The sequence below is a fragment of the Ctenopharyngodon idella genome, chromosome 3 (assembly GCF_019924925.1).
Source record: "Ctenopharyngodon idella isolate HZGC_01 chromosome 3, HZGC01, whole genome shotgun sequence".
Taxonomy (NCBI): domain Eukaryota; kingdom Metazoa; phylum Chordata; class Actinopteri; order Cypriniformes; family Xenocyprididae; genus Ctenopharyngodon; species Ctenopharyngodon idella.
Window position 1 is genome coordinate 20,813,076 of NC_067222.1, and position 26,445 is coordinate 20,839,520.

Genomic DNA, 26,445 nt, shown 5'->3' on the forward strand with positions numbered 1-26,445 from the left:
GTGTATCTATATAATTATAATAAATGATATAACAAAAGAGTTCATACATTAAATAGATGAGTATTTTACTGTTTACGGACACTGTTTTTTAGAACTCTTATACGCTTACCGCTTTATGTTCATCAAATTTACTACCACTGCTTTACTGCCAATTATCCAGTCACATTTTATATTTTCAATCTGTTTTGTAGTTGTTGATAAAAGACATTGATTTCTAACGTATGCTTAGGGTTTGAAGCCAATGGCAGGTCCTTTATAGGAATAGGCTTGTGTAAACTCTTAGGCTGATTGCTTGCTCAACGACAGCAACAGATCAATGGTTTTACCTTGATTTTATCTGTAATCAATAGGGGGGCTCTTCAAACTGATGGCGAGGCTGTGGCCTTGCGATCTACTCTAATTTAAATGTCTCTTCCTCTACAGTATTTGAGCAGTGCTGTACGTGATGGGGCCATGGCTGGATCCGTCTTGTTGAAATACATTTTAGTTGAGTCAGGACGGGCTGCTCGCAAACCACTTAAATTTGTTGATGAATTTCATGCCACTAAGCTTTTCTGGTAAATTAGATGATGCTTTTTGGCTTTGTCAAATGCGTGCAATTAAAAAAACCTTATTCAACAAAAAATAATAGACTTCTTTCTTGCAGTGGGCAAGAAACATACTTATGTCCATCTATCTATAAATGTTAAATACGGCCAAAAGCGAAGCAAATATTCCAGCTCTTTGATGACAATGTGCCTGCAGTCTGTTGTCCAACATTTTGTTGGTGATATAAAATAAACCAGAATTATGAATACTGTGAATATTTTCACATTTATTGTACTTTTTATTTGGCTGTAGACCACAGCATTTGGCTAATTTTGCCTGTCAGGACACTTTTGTCAAATAAATAAATATTTTGAATTTAATAAAATAATTTTAAATGAATCATAGCCTTTTATTTGTGGGTTTCTATGAGAGCTTGGATATGTCATTGATCATGGAACTAAACGCTTTGCAAACATAAGTCCAGCTTCACACTTAAGATGCACACTTCTAAGAAATTCCCCTGAAGTGCCTCGTGACAGACAGGTTCTCCACTTCATCTACTAATACTGAAGTTTGCTTATTACTGATCAACGTCTTAGAAAGAAACTGTCATTTAATGGAAACTGTCATGTATGAATACTTTTATCTGGAAAGCAGTCGGATTTTCCTCACTTCCCCTAAGACTGTATCTTAAAATGTAATAAAGGGAAATGGAAAGTCGCCTGCTTTGGCTTAATGGAAGTTCTGAATCTTTTTCGCCGAAAGCCAAGCTCGCTTTTAAACTATTCATTACCTATTGCGAAGAGCAGAGACGAAAGATAAGGATATTAAGTAGTTGAGTGGCTTTGGACTGAGAAAATGTGGCTTATGTAAAAAAGAAGTCCTTAATGTTTAAAATAACATTGAGGTTAAGGACAGGAAAGGGGTGAGCAGATGAAATGTTAATGTTTTCATGCATAAGACAGTCACGGAAGGTTTAATGTGACTGTCTGTCTGTGTCCTGTAATTGAAAAAAGCTGTCCATTCATTACAGGCACGAATATGTTCAATTTTTAATGACAAAGGACAAATTTAGTCTTATCTGTTTTAGCAGCCGTCACAAAGGAAATGTCCATTTCTTTTTAAGATTCAGTCTTGCCATTTATTTTAGATGGTTTAGTTTGTTTTTCTCTGAAACTTCTAAATTATAAATGCTTGGGACCTTGCATGGGAAGCACCATGTACACGTTAGCGTGATGATATGCAGTATCCAACAAGTGCCTTCTACTTTTGAGAAACTTTTTTTTTTTTTTTTTTTTTTTAACTTGGAATAATGTGCACTCTTTATTTATATTCAATTAACTGAGGAATATTTTCAGTTAATATTTAAGTGAATTAGATATAGTATTTAGATGCCACACCTCCAAGTTGTCATTATGTTATTATTTGGTCACACAAACACTTCAAAGGTTAAAGAGCGAAAACCACAATTAAATTTGGCAATTATTGCCCTAAATTGTGTTTGGAAGATTGTGTATATGGAATACAGGAGGTTTTTACAAAATCGTGATCGCAAAGACATTGCAAATTTTGAATTTCTCGCAGCCATAAAATAGCAACGTGGATGTAAACAATTTAATCCGTTTGGTAGAGCTACTTTTCACCAAATTAATATTAGTGATTGGAGATGTATTATTCTCTTGCAGTTATTAGTAAACAACTGTCAATGGAGCCATTGTATTTAAAAAAAAAAAAAAAAAAGAAGCTTATAGCAAAGACATACTGTATTCTAGGGCAGCTTGATTAAGGCAAAAATCATAATCGTGATTATTTTGGTCAATATTGAAATGCAGATTATTTAACATGATTATTGGTGGGTGAGGTGATGTGATCAAAATCTAATTTCATAATACGAGTCATTTTAAATATCAGCGAAATTTCATAATTATCGACACTTCAGGAAAAAATAATACTAGGCTAATTAATGTAAGTGAAAGGTCCTTGAAACAATTACAGAAGACAAGTAAACAGTCAGCAATACAATAAGAACAAAGAAACAAATTACAAACAAAAAAACAAATAAATACAACAGATCAAACATACAAATGAAATAAACAGTGCTGTAGGTTTTTCAGTAAGATGTACTAACAGTGGTATCCAGATAAGTAATAGACAACAGAAATCGAATAAAGCAATCAAATGTAAAATAACACTGCTGTATACATTAAATGTGGACTAATCCTTATTACTACAAAAATTATTCATTTAAGAACAGTGAGTGATTGTATCTTTCTTTTGTTGTTTGATTAACATTAATGACTGCAGCAGGTTTATTAGGCTGCTGTCACTTTAAGAGCTGCATGGATCCAATATACTGTTACACATGTGTTTTCTTTCTCTACTGTTTACATTAATTTAAGACATAACCGACTGTGTTTACATGAATATTCACCAAAATGCCATTTCGACATTTTTGTGTGTAGGTTATTTGACCATTTAGGCTCGTATTTGTAGCCCACAGTATATTTAAGTGCGTTCCGTCCCGTCTCGGAGCATGTGCACAGAAAGCCACCTAGGGAACAGTATCTCTTTCGAGGTTTAATATGCTTTTAATAACACTGTTTAATATCAAACATGTCCCACAGTTTAGCAACAGTAGACTGCATTTTACAACACTCACTTATTCGGCTGATTTGGATGTTAAGTTTGGCTTAGGGAGGAACGAAAGCCACAGTTCCTTAAAGACAAGTCATTTCACTCGGTGGCCATCTTTGAAATGCCTGTCGGGCATGCAAGTGCAGCTCCTATCTCTTTGAATGGGGAACATCAAATTCTCAAACTGTTCACCAAGCTTTCATATTTGAAATCACCAATGAAATCTGACAGCAACTGTCTCATAAATTTTGTTCCTAAACGCTCGAATCATGACACAAAAATGGCATTTTTCAGGCCGGATCAAGCTAATGCACAGTCCTAAGTGCTCATCTCTATAGGAAGCACGCATCTGACTGTTTCTATAGGAACCAGAGCTTTTAACGGCCGCTGCAGTGACGCGATGACTTTACCAATTGCCAATTGACTCTTTTTTTTTTAGAAAGCAGGACTTATTCTGCCATTTTGCGTGTTGCAATTTCTCCCATTCATAATAAGAATGCACATCTTTCTGTATATAAAGTCTTTGAAAGCGCACGATTATCTTGTTTTAATAATTTTTGAAAGCCAAAATCGAAAAATCAATTACGAATAATCGCACAGCCCTACTGTATTCTAATTTACATAATGATTTTTTTTTTTACTTGACTCTCTTGATTCTTGGCGTCATCTTGCTTTGTATGTATTATCAGTTGCTTCGTGTAACTTTGCTGTTGATAGCTTTTGTAGAGAAGGAGTTCAAACACTTTTTTTTTTTTTTTTTTTTTCCCCTTCAGGCATTAATCGCTTCAAAGCTGTAATGTGTGAAGCCTTAGTGTCTTCTGCATGGAACCACTGGATTTTTCCAAGAATAACTTTTAGCTTTCCAAATCGATTTTTATAAGCCCAAAGCTGAAAATGAATCTAAAAGCTGACTGTCAGTTTAAGAAAAAGTTCTTGTCCTAGTCGATAAGCCTCATGCGGATGTTAAAATGTTGTTTTTGAACAGATGGATTCTTCCTACTCTGTTTTACCATTTTAAATCAGGCGTTTGTTTGGTAATAACCTTGTTTGGTATCTTCCGTGCAACAGAGTCTTTTCAACTGGTCTGGTTACAGACCACATTTCGGAGGCTTTTTATTCAGATCATCATGACCACATGGGGTTCTCTTAAGCAGACATGCAATGATGACATTATATGTTGCTGAGATGATCACTGTGCACGTTTTTCATGTCCTTTTCTGTAATATAATCGCATATTTGTTAGCAGTTGATGTGGCAGTTGCTAAATGATTTAAACGCTAGTGCTTTGATTACAGTTTGTGTGTGTCTTATCAGTGGAAAACTCATTAGTTTGGTTTACACTGGAACAATCATAGTTTGTTCAGCCCTTTGAACTTCCCATTTTTTGTGTAGGCTGTTATTGTGCTTGACTAACCTTTCTTTAAGAAGCTGATACTATCGATTGTATAAATTGAATTTTAGATTGTTTTGATCTTTGGTAGATTAAGTATCATTCATTGGCTGTTACAATCAGATATCAGTGGGGTTTTTTTTTTTTTTTTTATAAAGCTCTCAGATTTTTCCAAAAATCGACTCTCATGGAAATTTTCAGCAACGTCTTGTGGCTTTGAATCACACTGCCAGTAGAAAGAAGGAACTCATCTAGATTAGACGCACATCAGCTGAGCTGTCTAAAAATGCACTTTGGTTTATGATCTCAGATGAATTGTGCACTTGTCATAATTAAACGTAGCACTTTTGAACTTTTAATGAGATTCGCTCGCACATCCACCAAAGGGCTTTCCACAACATGCTTTTCATATGAAATTAAAGATTTTTTGTTGTTGTTATTTACATTTTTCATTTAATTTTTATAATTCAAAATGTATTATGTTCATGGAAAACCTTTTTTTTCCCTCTAGTTATAATTTTCAGGTCTGGAGAAGCCATGATAGAAATTTATGTAGTAAATAAGGCTGTCAGTTTAAATTAACGGTCAATTAATCGATTAATCATTAACCATAACCTCTTCAATCCAAAGTGGGGGGCGCTACTAAGTTATGTTTCTAGGGCTGCTCGATTATGGCAAAAATCATGATCGCTAGCCTACCTAATTGATTACATCTCTTGTACAATGTCATGTTAATCGACCACCAATTAAATTGTATTGATTAAATTATTATCGATAGTCGATTAATCTTTAGCATCCCTAGTAGTACATTTTTCTAGGTATGGTTGGCTCCAAAATGGCTTGAAATTCAAATTCAAATGTTCTTTGTGAGTGCTATATCAATTAAAAAAAAAAGTGGGGTTAATTGGGTTAACAATTGGGTATTTTGGTCCAAAACAGTGTGGAAACCCTGAATGAAAGACAAGAAATAATTGATTTCTCTTGAGACGTTGCTCTATATCCACCAAGAGTTGTAGAGCTTTTTGAAGGTCTAAAATCCATATTTTTGTAACGCACAGAAAGCCAGTGCTTCGCACAAGATGTGTGAGATGACTATAAATGTATCAGTGCTAATATCTTAGCAGTTGCATGTGGAATCTGTAAAATATGTATGATGTTCTTCATTGGACGGTCAGTGACAAATCTTCTTTCCTCCTCGTCATCTTCCTGACCCAGGCATTCTGGGAAACGGCATCAGCCTAAAGGGGGACAGAGCATGTGCAACGGCTCCCCGGTGACATCAGCATGTGAGCTTGTAGCCGGCTTTAACGCTACTTTGTTCTCACTTCCTGTTGGGTACAGCTTCCACCCCCAGCAGTTTCCTGTATTCGCAGAGCTGCAGTAGAGTGCGTGCGGCAAACATTCAGCGGTCTGATTCTACGGCAGCTTCACTGTCTAATCACTGTTAAAACATGTCCCGTCCTGCTTCAGACTCCGTTCCAGTACTTGTTAGGAATTTGTTTTTTCTTTCTGATATCCTTCAAGTATTTTCATGAATTGTTCATTGTGCTCTCTCCATTGATGATCATTCTAGATTATTAATTGTTTGGCGCATATGATCAGATTGCTTTTGCAGCACTTAAATTAGGTCAAATTAATGTAGAATTTCAAAATAGTTGAATAGTGATACAGCAAAGTTTCGTATTAAGGATTCATAATTGATATATAGTTATACATTTCAAATTATAATGGAATTTTTAAATATACTTAAATTGATGAGTAAAAGTAAAGAAAAGAATAAAATGAATCAAATTGATAATAAGAAATGTATTAAGACATAAGTTTAAAATCATTAAATCATCAAAAAAGTGAATTGAAAGAATGAATAATGATTTAAAATGATGTTAACTTATGATGTTAAATGATTTCCTTATTCATTTCATATTCATTGAAATCCATTTTTAAATGCATTATTATTAAAATAAAAAAGGATTTAAATTTAGTAATAAGGAAACAAAAATGTACAGTCATTTGCAGTACAATATTTAATTCCAAAATTGCAGTGATAAAAGTGCAAATGTTTGGCACTTTTGAGGTTGATTTTGTTTATTTTGTGTATATGTACATTTGCTGTCATTTAAATTGTATGAATCATAATTAAACTATCACATTAAGTCATTAGCCATTGAAAAAGCCAAATCAGTTGAGCCAAATCAGTCTGTATGTGTGTGTTTATATTACACTCTTAACATTCAGTGTTACTGTATGTTTACCAGTGGACATAATCTGTCTCTGATGTGTGAGTAGTTGATTTTTGCCCTCCAGAAAACAACAGCCTCAATCTCTCTTTAATCTTTTCTATGTGAAGCATGAAAAGCTCTTGTGTGCAGCGTGACTCTGTGAGCACTGCATTAGCAAAAGCCACAGTCATGCATTCTACATGAGCGTTTGCTGAAATGATGCAGTGTCTGTTGTGCACACAGTTACCTCACCATGTTTCAAATGAAACTATATAACCTGACATCTGGAGCGAGTGAGTTGTAGGTGGCGTCAGCGATGAAGGATGAGGCTGCTGCCCTCATCAGGGCCGTTTCCAGCAGCACAGCAGTGTTAGCATCTGTCAGTATCTTTAGGGATTGAGTCATTGTGGCTAGACGTCCCTTGCGAGCGGTTAAGTTGACTCATAGACGGCTTGTAAGCAACTCATCAGCTCTTTGTTTGGAGAAGTCAGTCTGACGATTAAGTTACGTTGAAAAAAAAAAAAAAAAATGTCTAAATTTGTAAATAAGATTTTTTTTTTTTTTTTTTCCCCCTTCATGTCATTTGTTGTTTTATAGACTATCTCAGATGTTTCGCCAAATACAAATTCTTATTTGTATGGAAGAGATAAGGGAAACAAACTCGTTGAACAAGGTATTTAAATGGCAGAACCACAGAAAGACCAGCAACTCTTGAAGAATCCAATTTCAGATGATTACAGTAGCAGGTACTGAACAAGGTGGCTAAGATCACAATCCTGCGTGGGCTCATTAAAACAGCCTCCTAAAGCAGGGATTAACATGGCCCGTCACATCTTTACCACTTTGGCTTGTTAGGAACATCCTTGCTGATGCCTGTCTCATTCTCACTGTCTCTGGATTAGAGACATGTCCATAAACTGTCAGTCAGTAACCGTGATCACAGACTTCTGCTCATGTGACATAGAGGACACTGGGTTACGTAACAGCACAATCCATGATTTATAATTTACGGATGGGCAAGCAGAAAGACTTAGTCAACCAATAGAGCTAAACAGGTTTGATTTAATCTTCTGATTTGAGTGGAACAGATTAAAAGTATAGTTCAGATCAGCGGTCTTTATATGTGCCATGTGTCCTGTTAACTTACTTTCTTCTGTGAAACACAAAAGACGACATGTTGAGGTCCAAACATACACAAAAATCATCTTTTGTGTTCAACAAAAGAAAAAATCATACATATTTGAATGAACATGATAGTAGGTAAATGATGACACTCTTTTTAATTATTTAGTGAATTATGTTTTTAAGATTTTTATTTGGCTGACAATAAAACAAGCAAAAAAAATACTAAAATTATATGCTGTATTTTGTGTAAAGAAAAACTATTAAAATTAAGGGGCCATTTACACAACACCATTTTCAACTTAAAAACTGAAAACTTTTTGTGTTTTGGTTGTTTATTTACACGACAACATCATTTTGAGGCCTTAAAAACATTAACTTTTGAAATCGGGTTTCAAAGTTTTTGAAAAAGGTATCATCATCATCATCATCATCATCATCTCCGTGTAAAACTACAAAAATGCACATTTGTGAAAACGGTGACGTCGTGCGCATGTGTATTTCGTGTTCAGTCTATAGGCACGTAGTGTTTCTTTATTAACATCGCCAACTACTGGCCTGGCATGAATAATATAGCGTTTTTAGTCGTTTTTCACTTTCACTTAGTACATTGTTATTGTGTAAATGTATCCTGAAACTCTAAAAACAAAAACAAATCATTTCAATTTAGGCATCCACGTCAAATGGTCGCATTTTGCGACCTTTTTTCCTGCCGGTGCAACTAAATTTTGTAAGAGGCCGCACTGATGCGACCACCATGTTGCCAAACATTATTTTACTGGACTGCAATGTTTTTAATGTAAATAGACAACGGTTTTATTCCGAGATGTTTAACTGATGTTCAACTGATGTATTTAAGAAAGTATCACCTGAATGTATTTTAGAATTTCTATCTTGTATTAATATGAAATGTCTTATAGGTATAGTTTTTTGTTAATTGTATGAATTTAGTTGTTTATTTTATTTTTGCCTTGTTGCTGACATGGCGTAAATAAATAAATAAATATATAAATACCATCACGTTGCCCAACTGATGAGAGCTGCCATTTCTATTGCACATAATGCATATGAGAAACATTAAACGGCAAACGAAATGAAAGCGGAACGAAACCGTGTTACTCGTTTGAGCTGCGAAGCACGGACCTTTTATCAGCTCGGACAATAATAAACAGAGCAGTGCTCAGAGCAGGCTCTTACGCGCCGATCTCGATCTCATGATACTATTACTACAGAGCGCTGGGAAATCCAGTAAGGAAGTGTTTGAATTTGTGGTCACAGAAATAGTCTTTTCAAGGACTTTTTAAAGTGCTTTACACTTTTTCCAACACTTCAGAGCTTTCAATTTAATGTTATTTTTATGTTTTTTTTTTTTTTTTTTTTAATGTGATTTGTAAAACTAAAAGTTAAAAGATGAAGGAAAAGTAATGCTTTGTGGCACAAACCTTTATTTGGGGAAAAAAAAAAAAAAAAAAAAAAAAACACGAAATTACCACTATAACTAGGCTACAGAGGAGCACTTATTGGCTTATTAGCAATTTCCACTCCATAATATATGGAAAAGTCATAGTCATGAAAAACAAAAGCTTTTCTTCAAATTGTGACTGGATTACACAGAAAGCAAGTAAAGAGTACTCCTTTTATACTCACTGAAGCTGTCAGTCAGTTCAGTATGGAACATTTAATAATGTACCGTACTGAATAATGTAACCCCCCAGCGCTACCAAATCAGGTGCTGGCGCCACCATCTGTAGAACTTAGTGGCAACCGGTGCCACTGCTCTCAAATGTTAGTCTGGAGCCCTGGCATCACAACATTATATGTACAGTATGAACGATTAATATTCTTTTAGAGATTTTTTTGAAGATTACAAGAAAGTGTATTAAATTCATGTTTAAGATTAACTTTAAGTGAACATTAAATGACAGCAAAGATAATTGTAAAAACAATGAAAATGAGCATGAACAGTTACATATTTTATTGCAATAAATGAATCACAAATATCGGCGAATAACCAATGTAATATAGATATATTTTGCATCCCTAGAAAAGTCCCTTTCATTAAGGGAAGGACATGAGCCATTACCACAGAGATCTGTGGGGATCTTTTCGTTTCGTTTATTTTCATGAACGCATTTCTACCAGACTTCATTAATCTCTGAAATATGATGAAATGGATTCTCGGCACATAAGTGCAAGTGAGCTGTATTTAATCAGCAATCAGAAGTCCCAGCGGGAGAGCTGTGAATCAGGATGAAAATGATTACTGTTGATTGACTCCTGCAGCTGCCTGCCTCTGATTGCTGAGTCTTGTTGTGAATGAAAATGCAAAATGCTGTTTTAAAGTCGAGACGGTTTGCCTCATCTCCATTCAGAGTTTCCATTTTAGCATTTCTGTGTGAATGTTTTCTCTAGGGTCAGCAGAAATGGCATCGCATGCAAATCCAAGTGTAACAATGCCACTTAACCATAATCAAACCCTGGTAATTACTGTAATTTGTGGTTGCGTGACCTTGCCCTCCTTATCTGTAGGGATAATTAAGCGCAGTGACATCATGTCTGATCGAATGCTGAGTCCGTGAATGTTCTGCATGAAAAGGACTCTTGGGAGTAATTCTACAATAAGGACTCTCTGCTTCCATAATGAGGTCAAACTTTCTAATTACGACAGCTTAATTTAAACAGGCTTTAAATGGGTTTTATCCATTTGTCTTACTGCCTGCAGTAATATGAGCATTTTGAAATCTTTCAATAAAATGCTCCACTCAAAAGTGCTAGATTTCCTTGTAGATCTTTGCTGCTTGGTCCTTAAAGATTAAGATTCGGCTTCTCACGATTATTTGATCCTTTTAATAAATCGTCAGATTACTCAGTTACCATTTATAATGGTATAGTGAGTGACAACCCTAATCAAGATGTTTCTCTCCATTCCCCTTCCTTCAAGAAGCACATTCAGAATTGAACCACCAGCATCCCAGATCAGATTCTCTGGTGGATGTGGTTTGTTTTGTTTGGAAGGGTTATGGTGTTCAGATTGCATCCCGGGGTCAGGCCTGAGGTACTGGGTCGACGCAGATTGAATGAGTGAAGGAGCAAGATGCCGCATGTGTTTATTGCGTCTATATAAATACAGAAAGTAAAGTCAACATGAATTATTTTATTTTAGCTGTCTCTTGTCCATTCCCTCTCTCAAAACTCTTACTTTATTTTATTTTATTTTACTGTCTCTTGTCCATTCACTCTTTCACTGTCTATGACGTTAAAATATCAGGCAGAGTCTTTGTGCGTGTGACAGACTGACAGCTTATATTGCCTGTACAACTGTCGTCCAGTCAGTCATAAGCAGAGACTGACACTAGCACACACACTGGTGTCTTTGTGAAAGTGGACGTTGGGATGAAAGGAAGCTTTGTTGTAGTGCACATCAATGTCTATGGTGGTGTAGCGTGCCCTGACCCTTTGTGAAGTCGTATATTGCCGTGTTGATAACACCACGTGGGTTATGATATGAAGCCTGCATGATTTTCCTGCTTCAATTTGTTTCTTTTCTGCATTGATTCATTTGCTTAGGCAGACATCACATATTATTGCCCACTTCTTAATCGATTTCTGTTTTGTTTTGTTTTTTGCCACCAACAACAGCAGCAGATGACACCAGATTAATCCACACATTCAGATAATCTACTATATCTTCATGCATCGCAATCCTCTCTGGATTGCATTGCCGCCCCCGCCCGTCTCTTTATTCAGCTATGGAAACTTTAGCCTCGACCCTCATCTGATGATGTCAAAGTGACCGCAGATGCGTCATCTCCATCAGCGTTCATATTCTAAACCACTGGTCTGGTTACGACCCGTTATTTTGACTGAAGTAGAGGTGGTGGCAGTGCATTGTGGGTATCCCGATGTGTCTTCTCATCTCGGACTGGAAAACAGCGGCTGTTGGTTGTAGCAGAAGGCCACGACAGCTGTGGATGAGATTATCTTTGCCACACAAAACCGACGCGCCATTACTGTTGCGCCATAGTCTGATTAAAAGCGGGGGAGAGTGCTGGTGGATGTTGACACAGCACTGGTTGACAATGGATAGAGATTGTGCTTGTAAATGAGAGAGAAAGTGTAGGCCACAGCGCCTGGCCTGTCACAAGAATGCAGTTGTGTCCACTGGTGAATCTGCCAACAAAGCAAATTGTTTTCTTTCTCTCTGATTAGATGTTTCAGGTTCAACTGTGTGTATTAGATGAGAAAATACTGGAATTTCTAACTACGGTATGATACCTTGAAAAATATCAATATTTGTTACCATTTTTGATACCACGGGAAATCTTCCATATAGATATTTTTATTATCTCATTTGATAATTTGGGTAATTTTGTTGCAATAGCTTACACACAGCACAGGGAGGCTTTATTTGAAACTTTGAACTAAAGTAAACCGTCAGTAATACAAAAAGAACAAATAAACAAATTGCAAACAAAAGCATAAATGAAACGGAACAGATAAATGCAATAATCATGGCTTTAAGTGTTTAAGGTGGGTCTAACAGTAAATACAGAAATCAAATAATCAAATGTAAAATGACACTGTATAGTCTTCATTGTAAAAAATTAAATACAGATTAATACTTTAATTGTAAGCATTAATCTGTATTTAATTTTTTACAATGAAGACTAAACACATGTTGTGTTTTCTCCTTAACTGTTCACATTCCAAAACTGACAGTGTTCACCAGAATAATTTTCTGTTTATTTGACAGTTTATGCGCAATAAGCCATGAAAAAGTGCTCAATTTGGTTCTTGCGAGCTGTTTGAGAGGCGGCTTTATGTGTGCGGCACTTATATAAATCAGTGGTGCATAATAATTGCAATGAAATTTATTTTACGTATTTGCAAAATTTGAAATAATTAATTGAAAAATGGATCAATATGAAAAAAATAAACTGATTTATGCTTTAGCAACTTCTTGATTCTGTAATCTGATTATAGTATATTTTCACAAATAAAGTTTAAACATGAATAAAAAAAAAAGTCAACACTGTAACCAACAGTGCACTCGGTAATTTGTGTGCAACGTGGGAATATTTTCTCAAAGATCACATAACACTAATTTTGCATGTAGTAGACAGTGACATATGACATGAATATGATATAGCTGTAAAATAGGTATAGCACAGCAAAGTTTGAAATCAAGTGTTTAAAGATTGCGCTTCCATCTGCTGCTGGCATTCTTAGTGCTGTCAAAATAAAAGTCCCATCGCCGTTAAAATAAAATCACTGTAAAATTCCGACGCAATAACGATAATTAAAAAATTCTAAATATCGGCCAATCAGCCTTGGTGATATATCTTTCGATCTCTAGCCATGTCTTGTTTAATCTCGTAGTCACTTAAATTTAGATTTATTGCTTCTTTAATGGAGTTAAGTTTTCAGGGTTGTACATTTTTAATTTTGCCATTTGTAAATGGTGTTTGTAAAGATCAGTTTTAATGTCACCTCTATGAATTGTCCTGTTGCTGTTCTGTCCCGAGTGTTTGGTTGAGGTCTTGTAACAGATACACACACAATTTGAGGATTGTCAGCCTTAATGATCAGAAAATGTGAAACAAGAAGGATCACATGCTTATGCATAGAAATATTGAAGCTGCTTGAAGGTTAAAGGCAGTTAAGCAAGAGCACTTCTTGTACAGTTCCTGTGATGCACTTTTTGGGTTACTTTCATTTCCTCTCTACGATCATTCCCTCTCACACAAGAGAATGGGGCCACTTCCCTGAAGCTTGTTGGCTTGATGATCTTGTTCACTCAAAATATTTCATCTCATTTCAGTTGCAACTGTTCAAGAAACTTACGGTATTTTCCTATTTAGTTAAATGAAGCCTTGCAATAATGCAATACATTTGTTAGTCCCTTGACCTTTACACAGCCTTCCTTAATCCTGTGAACATCCTCTTTAAGTCTTCATGTTTTTAGACTGGCACTTGTCTAAGAGTCTGAACTTGCGGACAGGTTTGTGTTGCATGATGTTTATGCTCTTCATGAGAGACTTTCCTCTAAATATTTCACTGTCTGTTTAATGTTTTTGATCCAATTTTAAATCTTATTCATTTCATGTGCATGCCTTTATTTTTTTCTCCCATGTCACAGGCTGTCCGAAATTGCCCCCATACCCTTAAATAGGCCAGTATTTGAGGGAACAGCCATTTGTAGTGCTGTCCATAACCATAGTGGACTTTATCAAGTGCACTCATTTAATCCCATAATGCACCGCAATAATGAGTGTATAAACTATGTGAAAGCGGCAGCCCTTCCAGTGCACTGTGTCCGATTTCACTCACTCGTTTTCATTCACTCCCTCAAGTGAACTATATTAGTGGGCTAATGCAGGGAATAGTGAATGAAGGTATACGGGGTGATTTCAAACACAGCCGATAATTGTGTTATTGGATGTTAAAGTAATAATTTCTGTTTACAATTTTGGCTTGTGATTGGATTTTCACCCTTTTTGCAGTCTTTTTTGGAGGCTAAAATTTCCATCCCTGTTCTCACTTTTTTCATGCATGCATTCATTTATGCAGTTATTTATTCATGCATTTGTTTATTAATTAATTTATGCACTCATTTATGCATTTATTTCTTTATTCATGCATGCATTTGTTTATTTATGCATTTATTTATTTAAGTAGGCTATTTAGATTTGCAGGAGGAGTTTTTAAATGTTTAATAGACTTTAAAGGAATAGTTCACCCAAAAATGAAAATGTCTTTGTTCTGCTGAACACAAAGGAAGATATTTGGAAGAATGTTTGTAAACAAGCAGATCTCGCCCCCCATTTACTACCATAGTAGGAAAAAATAATACTATGGTAGTCAGTGGGGGGGTGAGATCTGCTTGGTTACAAACATTCTTCCAAATATCTTCCTTTGTGTTCAGCAGAACAAAGACATTTATACGTTCTTTTGACAGGCTTCGTGAGATTCTACTATGTGGTCTTTTGTGTAGATGAAGGGGTATTGGTGGGAAGTACATTTGTACGTGTGGTTGGGGAAATTATCAGACCCAAACTTGATGCAGGCAGTTAGCGAGATCTCTTTCTCTCTAAATAAATAAATGATGGCCATCTGTAGCTTTCACTCCAGATTGAAGCCGTTGAGTGGATGGTGTCAATCTCGTTGTTGTCTTTTGGGTTTAGCAGAGAGCTGTTAGCGCCCTATTATGTTTTAAGTATGCATCAGGGAGAGCACTGCACAATCAATTCTCTCTGTATTTCGCTTTGTGGGTTTGTTCACTCTGTTGCTGCACTGAAATCGTCCTGTGAACCACCCAACACGTCCTCCTACACTTCTGACTGGGCACCCACTTAATTCCAGTTATGAACACACCCAATTGTATGTCTGAGTCAAAAAAAGACAATCATCGTTTCCAAAAATGGGAAGGAGTATAAAGTTTGCCGGGCTTTTTTTTTTTTTTTTTTTTTATGTTAAGACTATTGTGTAAATTTTGAGGTGTGGTCAGAGATTGCATTAACCGAAAATGTTGTCACTGACTTAATTTACATCTTTAAAGGTGATTTTAAAATTATCTGTCAAAACGTACATTGTGTGAATATTGTACATGAAAACAATATTTATTTATTAACGTAAACTACTCGCAGGTTAGAGTATGTCTATAATTTTGTTTCCATTGTGACTGTAGTTAGTTATAGTTAGATTGTAGATGGCTGTAGTACTCATGTGACATTCTTCACAAGCAAAATTCAAAGTAAAAGTGAACCACAAAGGTGCTAACCATATGTTAAAACCACATATGGAATCCAGCATCATGGTTTTCTGTTACTATTTGTTGCCATATCAAGTGAAAATGGGCATCAGGTTAGACGTTTAGTGAATGTCTCACATGCTTTAATTGTTCCTAACCCATTTTTGTCAATGGTCCATCCCTTGTTGAGTCGACAGACTTCTTCTTTTTCTCCTCTTCCTTTGGTTGTCTACCCATCAATCTTTGCAGCGGAAGGATGTTGCACGCTCTGTTTCCTCCAAACCACAGTTCTGAGTCTGTTCTCTGGCAGATATTTGGTCCCCCACCTTCCCTCTCACGTCTGAATGTTATTGAAAAGGACATTGGCCAATGCAGAGAATCTGAATACAGTCACCATGCTTTCCCTTTGGAACAAATTCAAAAGCAACATTTTTTTTAATCAGTATTAGAGATCGGCCAATATGGGTTTTTCTATAACCGATGCCGATGTTTAGAGGTCAGGGTCAGCCGATGGCCGATATGTGCTGCTGATTTTTAGGGCCGATATCTTGAAGTTTTCCCCTTCATTTGCATGCTAAAATGTCACACTAATAATAAGTGGATGCACAACATTTCTAAACTTAACATCATTTATTGAACACTGACTTGATTTACATAAAAGTTTTATCAAGTTTTTATCATTTATCAAGATGAATTTTTCAAGTTTGTTGGAACATAAATGTAAACTTAAATATACATTTAAATAAAATAAATACAACTTTATAAATAAAAAAAAATTAAAAACTTTGTCATGTTGCACAGCCTTGTATGCAAGGACAGTGCTAAACTCTTAGTGATTTCTGACATTCTCGACGGTTAATGTTAGACAGGTTTAATGAGGATAATAACTGTGCGACATATATATGTATATATATATATAATGTTATTGGTCGGAACACATCACTTTATTAGGCTGATGTCCATTTTTATTCGCATTACACAGTTGATGGAAACACACGCAGATGCGCATATTCTTGAGCTGAATTTTCATTAAATGCAAAGTTGGATGAAACCCGGCTATTGTCTGCATCAACCAAGAAGGGGAGCCAATGGATATTACACAAGAAGCAACGTGCAAACTTTGCGGAAAAGTTATGCCGGTAAAAGCTTAACCTCGGTCAGTATTCAAAGTGAAAGTAAAAGTGACGTAGCTGCCTGACGCTGCATTAACGGAGCAATTTCTCTCAGAGACGAATTTCTACATAATATGCTGATAACGGTATATAACTGTCTTAATTTATTCCATTATTTCTCTTGTTGCCCGTACATATAGTGAAACAAATGAGAAGAATAGTATTTCGTGTTAAACAGCTTGTTTTTTTGTTTTTTTTTATAAAGTTGGTGCTTGAAGTAGCCTAAAGCTGCTCTTTTGCTCTTAAAGTTTGTTTTTTATCTGCAGCTAACTTAAAGGGATACTGTTTGATTACAGAAAAAAAAAAAAGAACCTTTTCTATTTGGAGGTCTCATTGGACTTTATTCAGGATTAATAGTTTCCAACAGCATCATTTATATAACAAAAACAGTTATCAAATTTTCAACATTTCTACACTAGCATCTGCGCTCAGCTGCTGTCGTTCTTATTGCTGACAAAATAAAAGCTGCTTCCAACACTTAAAGGCCAAACAGAAAAACCTTCGATGCCTACAAGTAAATATTGGCCGATATATTATATCATATTATGCACATAATTTTAATGTATATAAATATGCTAAAAAAAAAAAAAAAGAGAGATGATTTAAAGCAATAGATCAAAAAACATCACAAGCCGACTTTGATAATGGCCGATTTTATTTAAATGAATAAGTCACATTCATAGATGTGTCAGTCAGTTCACATATTTGTAAATAAATAAATTTCTGGCAATTAAGGAAAAATTAATAAGCTGGAGTAGCTGTGCAGCACATCAGAAATAGAAGCAGAATGGTTTCACAAGATGTGTCAAAACGAGCTCCACTGATTATAATCAGCACTCTGACAGTTTTTTTTTTTTTTTTTTTTTTTTTTTTTTTTAATATATATATATATATATAAATAAAAAAACACTACGTCAGATAGTGCTGATTATAATCAGTGGAGCTCGTTGTGACACATCTTGTGAAACCATTCACATTATACCATTTTTTATATATATATATATATAATTACAGAATGGTGTTTTCCCATTTGGAGGTCTCATTGCTGTCATTGAACTTTACTCAGAATTGAGTTTCCAACAGTATAATTAATAGATATTAACTAACAAAAATAATTTATCACATTTTTGACATTTGGAATTGAATATGTAATAGATTTAGTCAGAGTGGTGGTTCTCTGAAACCTAAACTGATAAAGCCTCAGTCCATAGATTTAGCGTCCAGTCAGATTTAAACGCATCACCACACACTTTCATTTTTTTCAGTTCCACACATATACTGATGCTAAAATAAGATAAATAATCAGAATACCGGTGGTTTGTACTGGGCGTTAACATGACTACTCTAGCGTTACACTTTCACACAGATGTTTAACTATCTGATGCTGGTTTGATGTTTAGCTTCCTTGATATTGGTCTTGACCACAGTGACTCATGTGCTTATGATAATTCAGCAGGATCTTGTTTTTTAAATCCTGTTATATGTGTGACAGCATAATGCTGTATGCAAACTATGGTATAATGTACAATTACAGCTAGATAAATGTGAATCGTGTTTAATCAGTATTTATTGCCTTCTATTCGCAGGTATTAAATGAAGAGTGTGATCAGAACTGGTACAAGGCAGAACTAAACGGCAAAGACGGTTTCATTCCTAAAAACTACATTGAGATGAAGGCACATCCGTGAGTATAAGATACTACAGCCACCTACACTTTCAAACTGCCCTGACATCATTCACAGCTTTAAAAATGAAGTGTGTGTCATTTCTGTGGTACTAGCCTCACCAAATGAATTGACATAAATAGTTCCACTTTTTCCACCTTAAGAAATACGATTTGATTGTTTTCATTCAGAATCAGTTTTCTTTAGAATAACAGTTTAAGTAGCTCTGCTGAATCATTTGAGACTCATTTCCTTGGTATACGGCCCTGTTTAGAGAATTGACTACTATGACTTCAATTCACTAATCTGAAAGAAACTCCTCTGGTGTATTCCTGTTCATTGCAGACATATGTTTCACGAACCTGCCTGTGTTATTGAGGAGCTTTGCTGTAATCACATTTCAAAATCTCTGAGCAGAGCTGTGTACAGCTGTTATAAAACAGCCGAATGAGGGTCTCTGGTATCATTCATGAGTTTAAATTGGCATCAGAAAGCATGCTCAGAGTGAAGGACTGATGAACAGCAACAGTACACATGGTGTTCATACATCTTGATATTTTATGTATTAGAATAGCTTAAAATAAAACAAACTGGTGAATCATTGTTTTGAATGATTAATCAAGAATTGATTCCTAGAAATGAACTGGGAAGTTTCAGAATATACCAACAGCCTTGACAAGTTGAATGTTGCCCATCTTTTATTTTCATATTTGTAAATTAATTATTTTTATACAATATTTCCTCAGTCTATTTTAATTCAGCAGTTGTATACATGTATATTGTAAATATATATAATACAGCTGTTTAAAAGTTTGAGGAAATACAGTAAAAACAGTAATATTGTGAAATATTCCAGTTAAAAATGACTGGTTTCTGTTTTAATATATTTTTGGGGGGATTCAAAAGAACAGCATTTATTTGAAATAGAAATCTTTGTAACATTATAAATGTCTTTACTGTCACTTAAGTCATTTAATACATCCTTTCTAAATAAAAGTATTAATTTCTTTTTTAAAATAAAGAGCCCAAACTTTTGAACGGTACTGTATAAAAAAAAAAAAACTACAAATAAAAACCCATTAAAATCACTGCAATATTTATGTTGCTTAATTTTATATTGCCAATAAAATCATTGTAAATATATCAAATACTGGTTATATTTCCCATTTATGAGGCCTTAGCTGTGTTGCTTTGCAGAATTCCTGCTAGAGCTTGTAATTAATATTCAAAACAATTCAACAAAATGACTTTGAATGAAATGTTTCTGCATTCTGAGCAAGGGCTTCAACAGCACACAAAGGCATTAGACTCGTACATTTCATACTTTATACTCCATCGGCCTTGAGGCTGATAATGTGTGAGCTCTAATATTTCAGTAATTGTATGAATAATTATCTCAGGTCACAGATTATTAGGTCTGTTTACTTTTCCAAATCCTTCCTGAGAATTTCTCCTTTTTTGTCGCTTTGTTGTCCTTTTGATTCCAATCAGCTTGATTGAACTCAGTCTTTGTACATGTACATGGTCCGGTTTGTTCCTCCCACCCTCTTCCTCATTCGTCTCGTGTCAGTGAATTTGATTATTATCCAATGTACATTAGCAAAGGCGGAAGGACAAACTGGTCCCACTTTAATTATTGAATGAATGATTGACTATTATTTGCTTGAGAAAGAGAATTGAAACCCTTGTAATGACACACAATGAGGCTCTGAATATGATCCACCAATCAAAGACCTGCTTCCTCTCACTCTAAAATCAAAATGAAACAACAGTTAGCCACCATGATGCCTAAAATGGTTAGAGTGATGCCAGTTGCCAAGGTACACTGATGCTGCGTCCTAATTCGCACACTATCCATCCTAAATAGTATTCGAAATTAGAATTAGTGTGTCCCAAATCGTAGTATGTTGAAATGAGTATTCCAAAGATACCCGGATGGTCTACTTATTCAGGTTAGAATCCGAAGTGCAGATCCGTGCACACTCTAACGGCTAATAGAGTGTGGACGAGGATTCAATTAGAACTACAAACATGAATTAAAAAGTGCTAAAAGACTAAAAACATGACGGATGAGTGAGACCAACGGTTAAGCAGAGCAGTTAAGATAAAGGGGTTTGAGTGATTAATAATCAGTATCAGACCTGACGAAAAAATGTTAACCACATTATATTTAATCTGCAACAGCATTGTGAACTTTTGTAATGATGCGTTTGGTCATTTAACTTTTAAATGCATCATTATGCAAATATGAGGAGAGATCAATGTGCGACTACATTTCTCTCCGAAATGGTAGGAAATTAAATTTAATTAAATGTGGAGGATTTTAACTTTGACATGATGATTTAAGGGCAGTTTAAACGGTTACAGGCTGCACGTAATTAAGCGACCGAGCGTCCGTTAAAGACGCAATTATGACGAAGTACGTCCCAAAGCTTGCATACTCTTCTGCTACACACTCAAAAGTAAGTACTTTTTCTTCACAAAAACAGTACATACTTTTAGGGCATAGTCTAAGTATGCGAATTGTGACACAGCATGAGTGTTTTTTGTGTTATATGGTTGCTAGGGTGTCCTGAGTGTTTTCTTGCTTGCTCAAGCCAAAAGAGTTCACCTTCGTTTATTCCTGCTATATTTTTTAAGTACTTTTATTTGAATAATTACAATGTAAATGTTTCCCTCATGTGCAAATATTTGATAGCCACATTCAGTTTTATATTTAACTAGATATTTACAGTAATATGTAACTTTTAAATAAAGGAGAATTTATAACATTAGTTTTGGCTGTGGTGTCCTTATGGGAGGGTTTTTATGAATAGCTTCCTCTCTTTAACAGATAATTGAATATTGATCATTTTGCATCAGAGCTAACTATTTGTCATCAGTCGCAGAAACATTTTTTCTTTTTTCTTTTTTTATTCTGAGCAATATTTTCTCGCTTTGTTTGACATCCCAGAAAATACAACACCGACTCTTTTTAATATCCTAGGACAGTTACACAAGATTGGCCGGGTTTATGGGAAGGGGAGGCGGATGTGTCTTATCAGGACAGGGAATGTAAATGTACGTGTTTGAGCAGAGAGACACACGGCGTGCAGACGGTGGTTGAGTGGAATTTGCCCTAGAGTGCTTTAATGCCACTTCCTGGTCACATGCTCTCTGTGTTTGTGTGTCTGTGGCTTGTGCTGTCCACATCAAAGCGGACAGGAAAGATTTCAGCAGGTACAGCGGAGACAGCCACTGTTTTAATGCAAAGCCTTACGTAACAGATCATCTGGGAGCATAATTGTATTTGGGATGACATACTGTTTTTTTTGTTTTGTTTTTTTCCCTTCCAAGTATAGAGTAAAAGCCTAAGTTATATCATTGATTAAACTAGATATTCACTACATATAAGTTTTTTTTTTTTTTTTTTTTGTTCATTTTTCCCATATAGTCTCTGTTAAAGAGTTATAAGCCATGAAACAAGTGCAAAGTTTGATTTGAAGCAAAAAAAAGTTTTTGAAAATCAGGACAAAAAGGCAAAGGTAAAAGACTGTGTACTTAAACTACAAAGAACTACAATCCCATGAAGCACTGTGAACGGCATAATTGAATTAAAAATGGAGAAATATAAAACTACTTATTTACAAATGTTGATTATATGTATAAAAAATATATTTAAAGTTTATTGCAAAATATTCATATATATTAGGGGTGTAACGGTACACAAACATGATGGTTCGGTACATACCTCGGTTTTGAAGTCACGGTTCGGTATGGGTTCGGTACAGCAGGGGGAAAAAACTAAACATAAAATTGTCTGAATAAAATACTGAGTCGGCGTTCTGACGTAGCACACGGAAGCCTGCACTGTCTATACAACATCAACAGTGTAGGAGACTGACAGGGTAGAGAGGAAATTGTTGAATAAAGTCGTTTTTTTTTTTTTTTTTTTTGTGCACGAAATGTATTCTCTTCACTTTTTAATGACAAATTTATTTAAACATATGTATATTGAATAATTAAGACATTACTAACAGGTAAAGTAAATATACTGAATATATAAGCTAATATAGAGCATATATTTAGTGAAATGCTCCCCTCTAGAGTTAATTTCTCTAGTGAACTAACATGCTGTAGACAATAAATGACTTTCCTGAGGTAAATGTAATGCTGTGAGATTTTATTCTCAAGCTGTTTTATTGATATCTTTCCATAGTTGAAACACTGGTTGAGAGATTAAATGTAAACGTATCTATTAGAGATGCACCGATGTATCGGCCAACAATCCGTATCGGCAGATAAAAGCTATTATTATCACTATCGGCCATCGGCCGATTGTTTAAAAACTGCCGATGATTAGGGCCGATTATATCCTGTCAATCAAAAGGGTGTGAAAAAACGTGTTCAGACTGCAACTCATACATCTGTGTGTGAAGAAAATCACTCTCGTGTTGAATTTCTTCTTCTTCTTCTTCTTGCCGGTTGGCAAACCAGCTTTTGTGTTGAATTTTAATGCATTAACAGTTTAAAAATAGTGACGCTAAAGCAGACTCTTTTTGACCCTGTGAATCACCCGTATTTCAAGCCAGGCTTCCCAGGTCTGCGTTTTTATTTTTTGCTACATCAAATATTTGTAGCACCTCCCGTCCAATAATCGCAAAAGGCTTTATTCTTTGTTTCTTCTGATAAGAATAAAAGTTTCAGTTTTCAAATTCTGTCCATTTTATCATGAAATTCAAACGATAAATAGCGTTTTGGCGCTCTTAAATGTGACGTGTCAGATCGCTGTAATGCCTCAGTTCAGGCGGCAGCTCGGAGCGCGAGTCTTTTCTTCCTCTTCAATACAAGTTATATCTCGAAAAACATGATTGAACATCAAAGGTATAGCCTAGTACAACTTACCAGAATGTATCACGTCTCATGTAATCACTTTATGTGTGCTTCAACCGCGGAAAGACGTCAATAAAACAGCTTGTGAACAATGTCACATCATGTCAAATTTACCTCAGGAATGTTTTCCAATGTTCACAGTTCCTTAGCTATCTAACGTTATATATGAAAAACACTAGAGAGGAGCTTATTTACTGTTAATTATGTTTGTGTAAATTTGCCATGAAGACAAGTGCTTATGAAAACTACCTTATGTGATACTAAGTTTTATACAGACATTTCAGTTTTTATTTGAGTGTAATTATTATATCTGAAAGTAAACAGCAGCTGAATATAAAACTTCTGTTGTTAATTGTAACCTCTAATATTGTAGTGTAGCAAATGAGAGGGTTCCCTGTATAGTTTGCAACATTATTTGGGAGAGATTTTTTTTTTTTTTCCTTAAAAACCAAACTATCGGCATCGGCCGATATCATTCTGAATAATCGGCTATCGGTATCAGCAGAGAAATTTAGTATCGGTGCATCTCTAATGTTCTATTTCTTCTGCTCTTTTTCCTGCTGTGGCGGTTAGTAAACAGAATTAGTAAACATATATAAATATATAGGTCTCTTGTTATATTCAGACAGCATCTAGTTTGTTTCCTCTTTGTTATATTCAAACACATTCAGACACCCTTTGGCAAAGTGTTGGGGACATTTAGTTTTCAAAAGCATACAAATATTGGGCCCTGTTTACACCTGGTATTAATATGCATAATTAAATTAAATTACGCTAAATACAGGTAGTCGAAAATGCATTTGACCGGATTGGGTTCGTGGTGTAGACGCTCATGTGGTTCAAACGGCCGCTAAAGACCGCCTAGTCTCCACCTACTGACACAAACATTATGGGACACGCGCTAGCCAGACGGGATTTAAACTTTGCTGGCTGAAGCCATAAATTTGGTTTGAAGATGAAAAACGTACTAAGCACAAAGTTCTCTAAACATTTCTGTTTTCTACTTACTGTGTTGAGCGCGGCCTCACGGCTGTCAGAGCAGACCGCAAGCAGATGCTGTCTGTATGTTTTCCTGTAGTCTCCAGTCACGTTCATATGCAAATTGTGTGTGGTTATTTTGCCTATTAAATCAAAACTTCTGAAGAAGCCCATACATTTACCCGCTCATACACCCTCCCCTTGAAGAAATTAGGACAGAAGTGGTTGAAAGTGGACAAACGAGATGGATTAAAACACCAGGTGTAGACGGGCATGTCTCTTTCGTCCATTTGTGATCCGATCGCCCAAAACGCATCAACACCCTGCGTAAACAGGGCCTTGATTTGAATATTAAAAAAAAGGAATTAGTTATGATTAATTAAACAAATCCTTAACAACATATATAGTTGGATGGTTTATTAACTAGTGTGTACAAGAAAGCCACAGGCAGAAGTTTTGATGTCTTTCACAATCTTACCACATCTGCATGGTTTTTTTTTTTTTTTTTTTTTTTCTCTCTCCACATACACACATTCTGTGCTGATCATCTGAACTTGTGTGTTTTGCTGATCTTCTAAACTCTGTAGATGTCCTTCTGAGCACTTTTTTCTCTGTGCTGCCTGTCTTTGCCTCTCTTTTTTGTGTCTATTATCTGCGCTCATCTCCTTTGCCGGTGTTAATTGCTCTCTTGGCTTTCCATCAGACATCATAAGCTGCTACTCTCAGCCCTAATGCTCTGAAAATGGTCCTCCTCCTTTCTATTCATCCACACTTCCATGTAAATAAGTGAAATTCATCTGATCTCTGTCTTCAGCATCTTTCCTTTTTTCAGTTTTCTCAATAAACATGTCTTTGTTCTGATATAATGTATAATGTTTGTGTGTGTTCATACGTTCTCAGGTGGTTCTTCGGGAGAATTCCCCGGGCCAGAGCGGAGGAGATCCTTAACAAACAGAGGCACGACGGAGCCTTCCTCATCAGAGAGAGCGAGAGTGCACCTGGAGACTTCTCCCTGTCCGTCAAGTACGTCCACACACAAACACAACCTCAATCCACCTCTTATTATTCCCAGAATACATTCATGTGCACTACAGGCTTCATCAAGTCAAGAGTCCTGACCTAGAGTGCAGTGATGCCTGAGATTGAGCTTGCGTAGCTAGAAGTTCTCAACCGACCTCAAACTTTTGACCGGTAGCGTAGATGTAAAGACGTGTAGCTGAATGTCATCATGTGAATTGACTGTGTCTCGTGCGAGTCATGGCTCTTCTCGTCTGTCAGGTTGAGCACTTTGATAGACATCAGGGCAATTACCCATTTGATCCCTGTCTTTCCCTGTCTGTGTTTGCATACACGTGTTAATATGCATTCTGACCTTATGTAACACTTTATTTTTGGATCATGGCACACAAAAGAGTTCATTATGTCAAGCTCTTCGGTATCAGTTGTGAAGTGTTGTGTCTGTCTGTCTTGTTTAAGGTTTGGCAATGATGTACAGCATTTCAAAGTGCTGCGCGACGGGGCCGGAAAGTACTTCCTTTGGGTCGTGAAGTTTAACTCTCTCAACGAGCTGGTGGACTATCACCGCACCACTTCTGTTTCCCGAAACCAACAGATCTTTCTACGAGACATCGAGCAGGTGCCTCAGGTCTGTATGCCAGTTTTGGCCTTTTTAATCCTTAAAGTTTATGTGAATGGCTGTTTTTACTTTTGTAATGCGACACTTTTTCAAGTGTTTGTTTTAACAATATTTCACAGTATTGTTTATTGTTTTACTGTATTTTTTTATCAATATATGCAGCCTTAGGGGCCGTTCACACAGAACGCGTTTTTCTGTTCCAATGCGCTACTTTCCCATTGTTTTTCTATGTAAACACGCGCTTGATGGACGTGCATGACCGTTACGCTCGCGTCTCGTGTCTTTTGCAGCGCCTCGCACATGAGCGCCGCGTTAAGACGCCGTGTCAAGTTAAAAGAATTTCAACTTTTACACGCAGCGCCGCTCATCAATGTCAGTTGGCGGAGGAGGCGCTCATTATTATCTTATTTTCTTTTTTTCCATGTCAAAACTCGTATCTATCAATTCTGCTGTTTGCTTATTTATGTTATTTCCGTTATT

At 35.9% G+C, this 26,445-nt stretch overlaps 1 protein-coding gene across 1 annotated transcript in view; it reads left to right on the top strand.

Annotated features, from left to right (window-relative positions):
- The window catches only part of grb2b (growth factor receptor-bound protein 2b), a 44,181-nt gene that overhangs the window by 15,718 nt on the left and 2,018 nt on the right, over positions 1 to 26,445 (top strand). Inside the window, exons 4-6 of the mRNA XM_051886741.1 lie at positions 18,402 to 18,499; positions 25,230 to 25,352; positions 25,806 to 25,974. Coding sequence (XP_051742701.1) covers positions 18,402 to 18,499; positions 25,230 to 25,352; positions 25,806 to 25,974 — 390 coding nt within the window. The remainder of the gene's footprint in view (positions 1 to 18,401; positions 18,500 to 25,229; positions 25,353 to 25,805; positions 25,975 to 26,445) is intronic.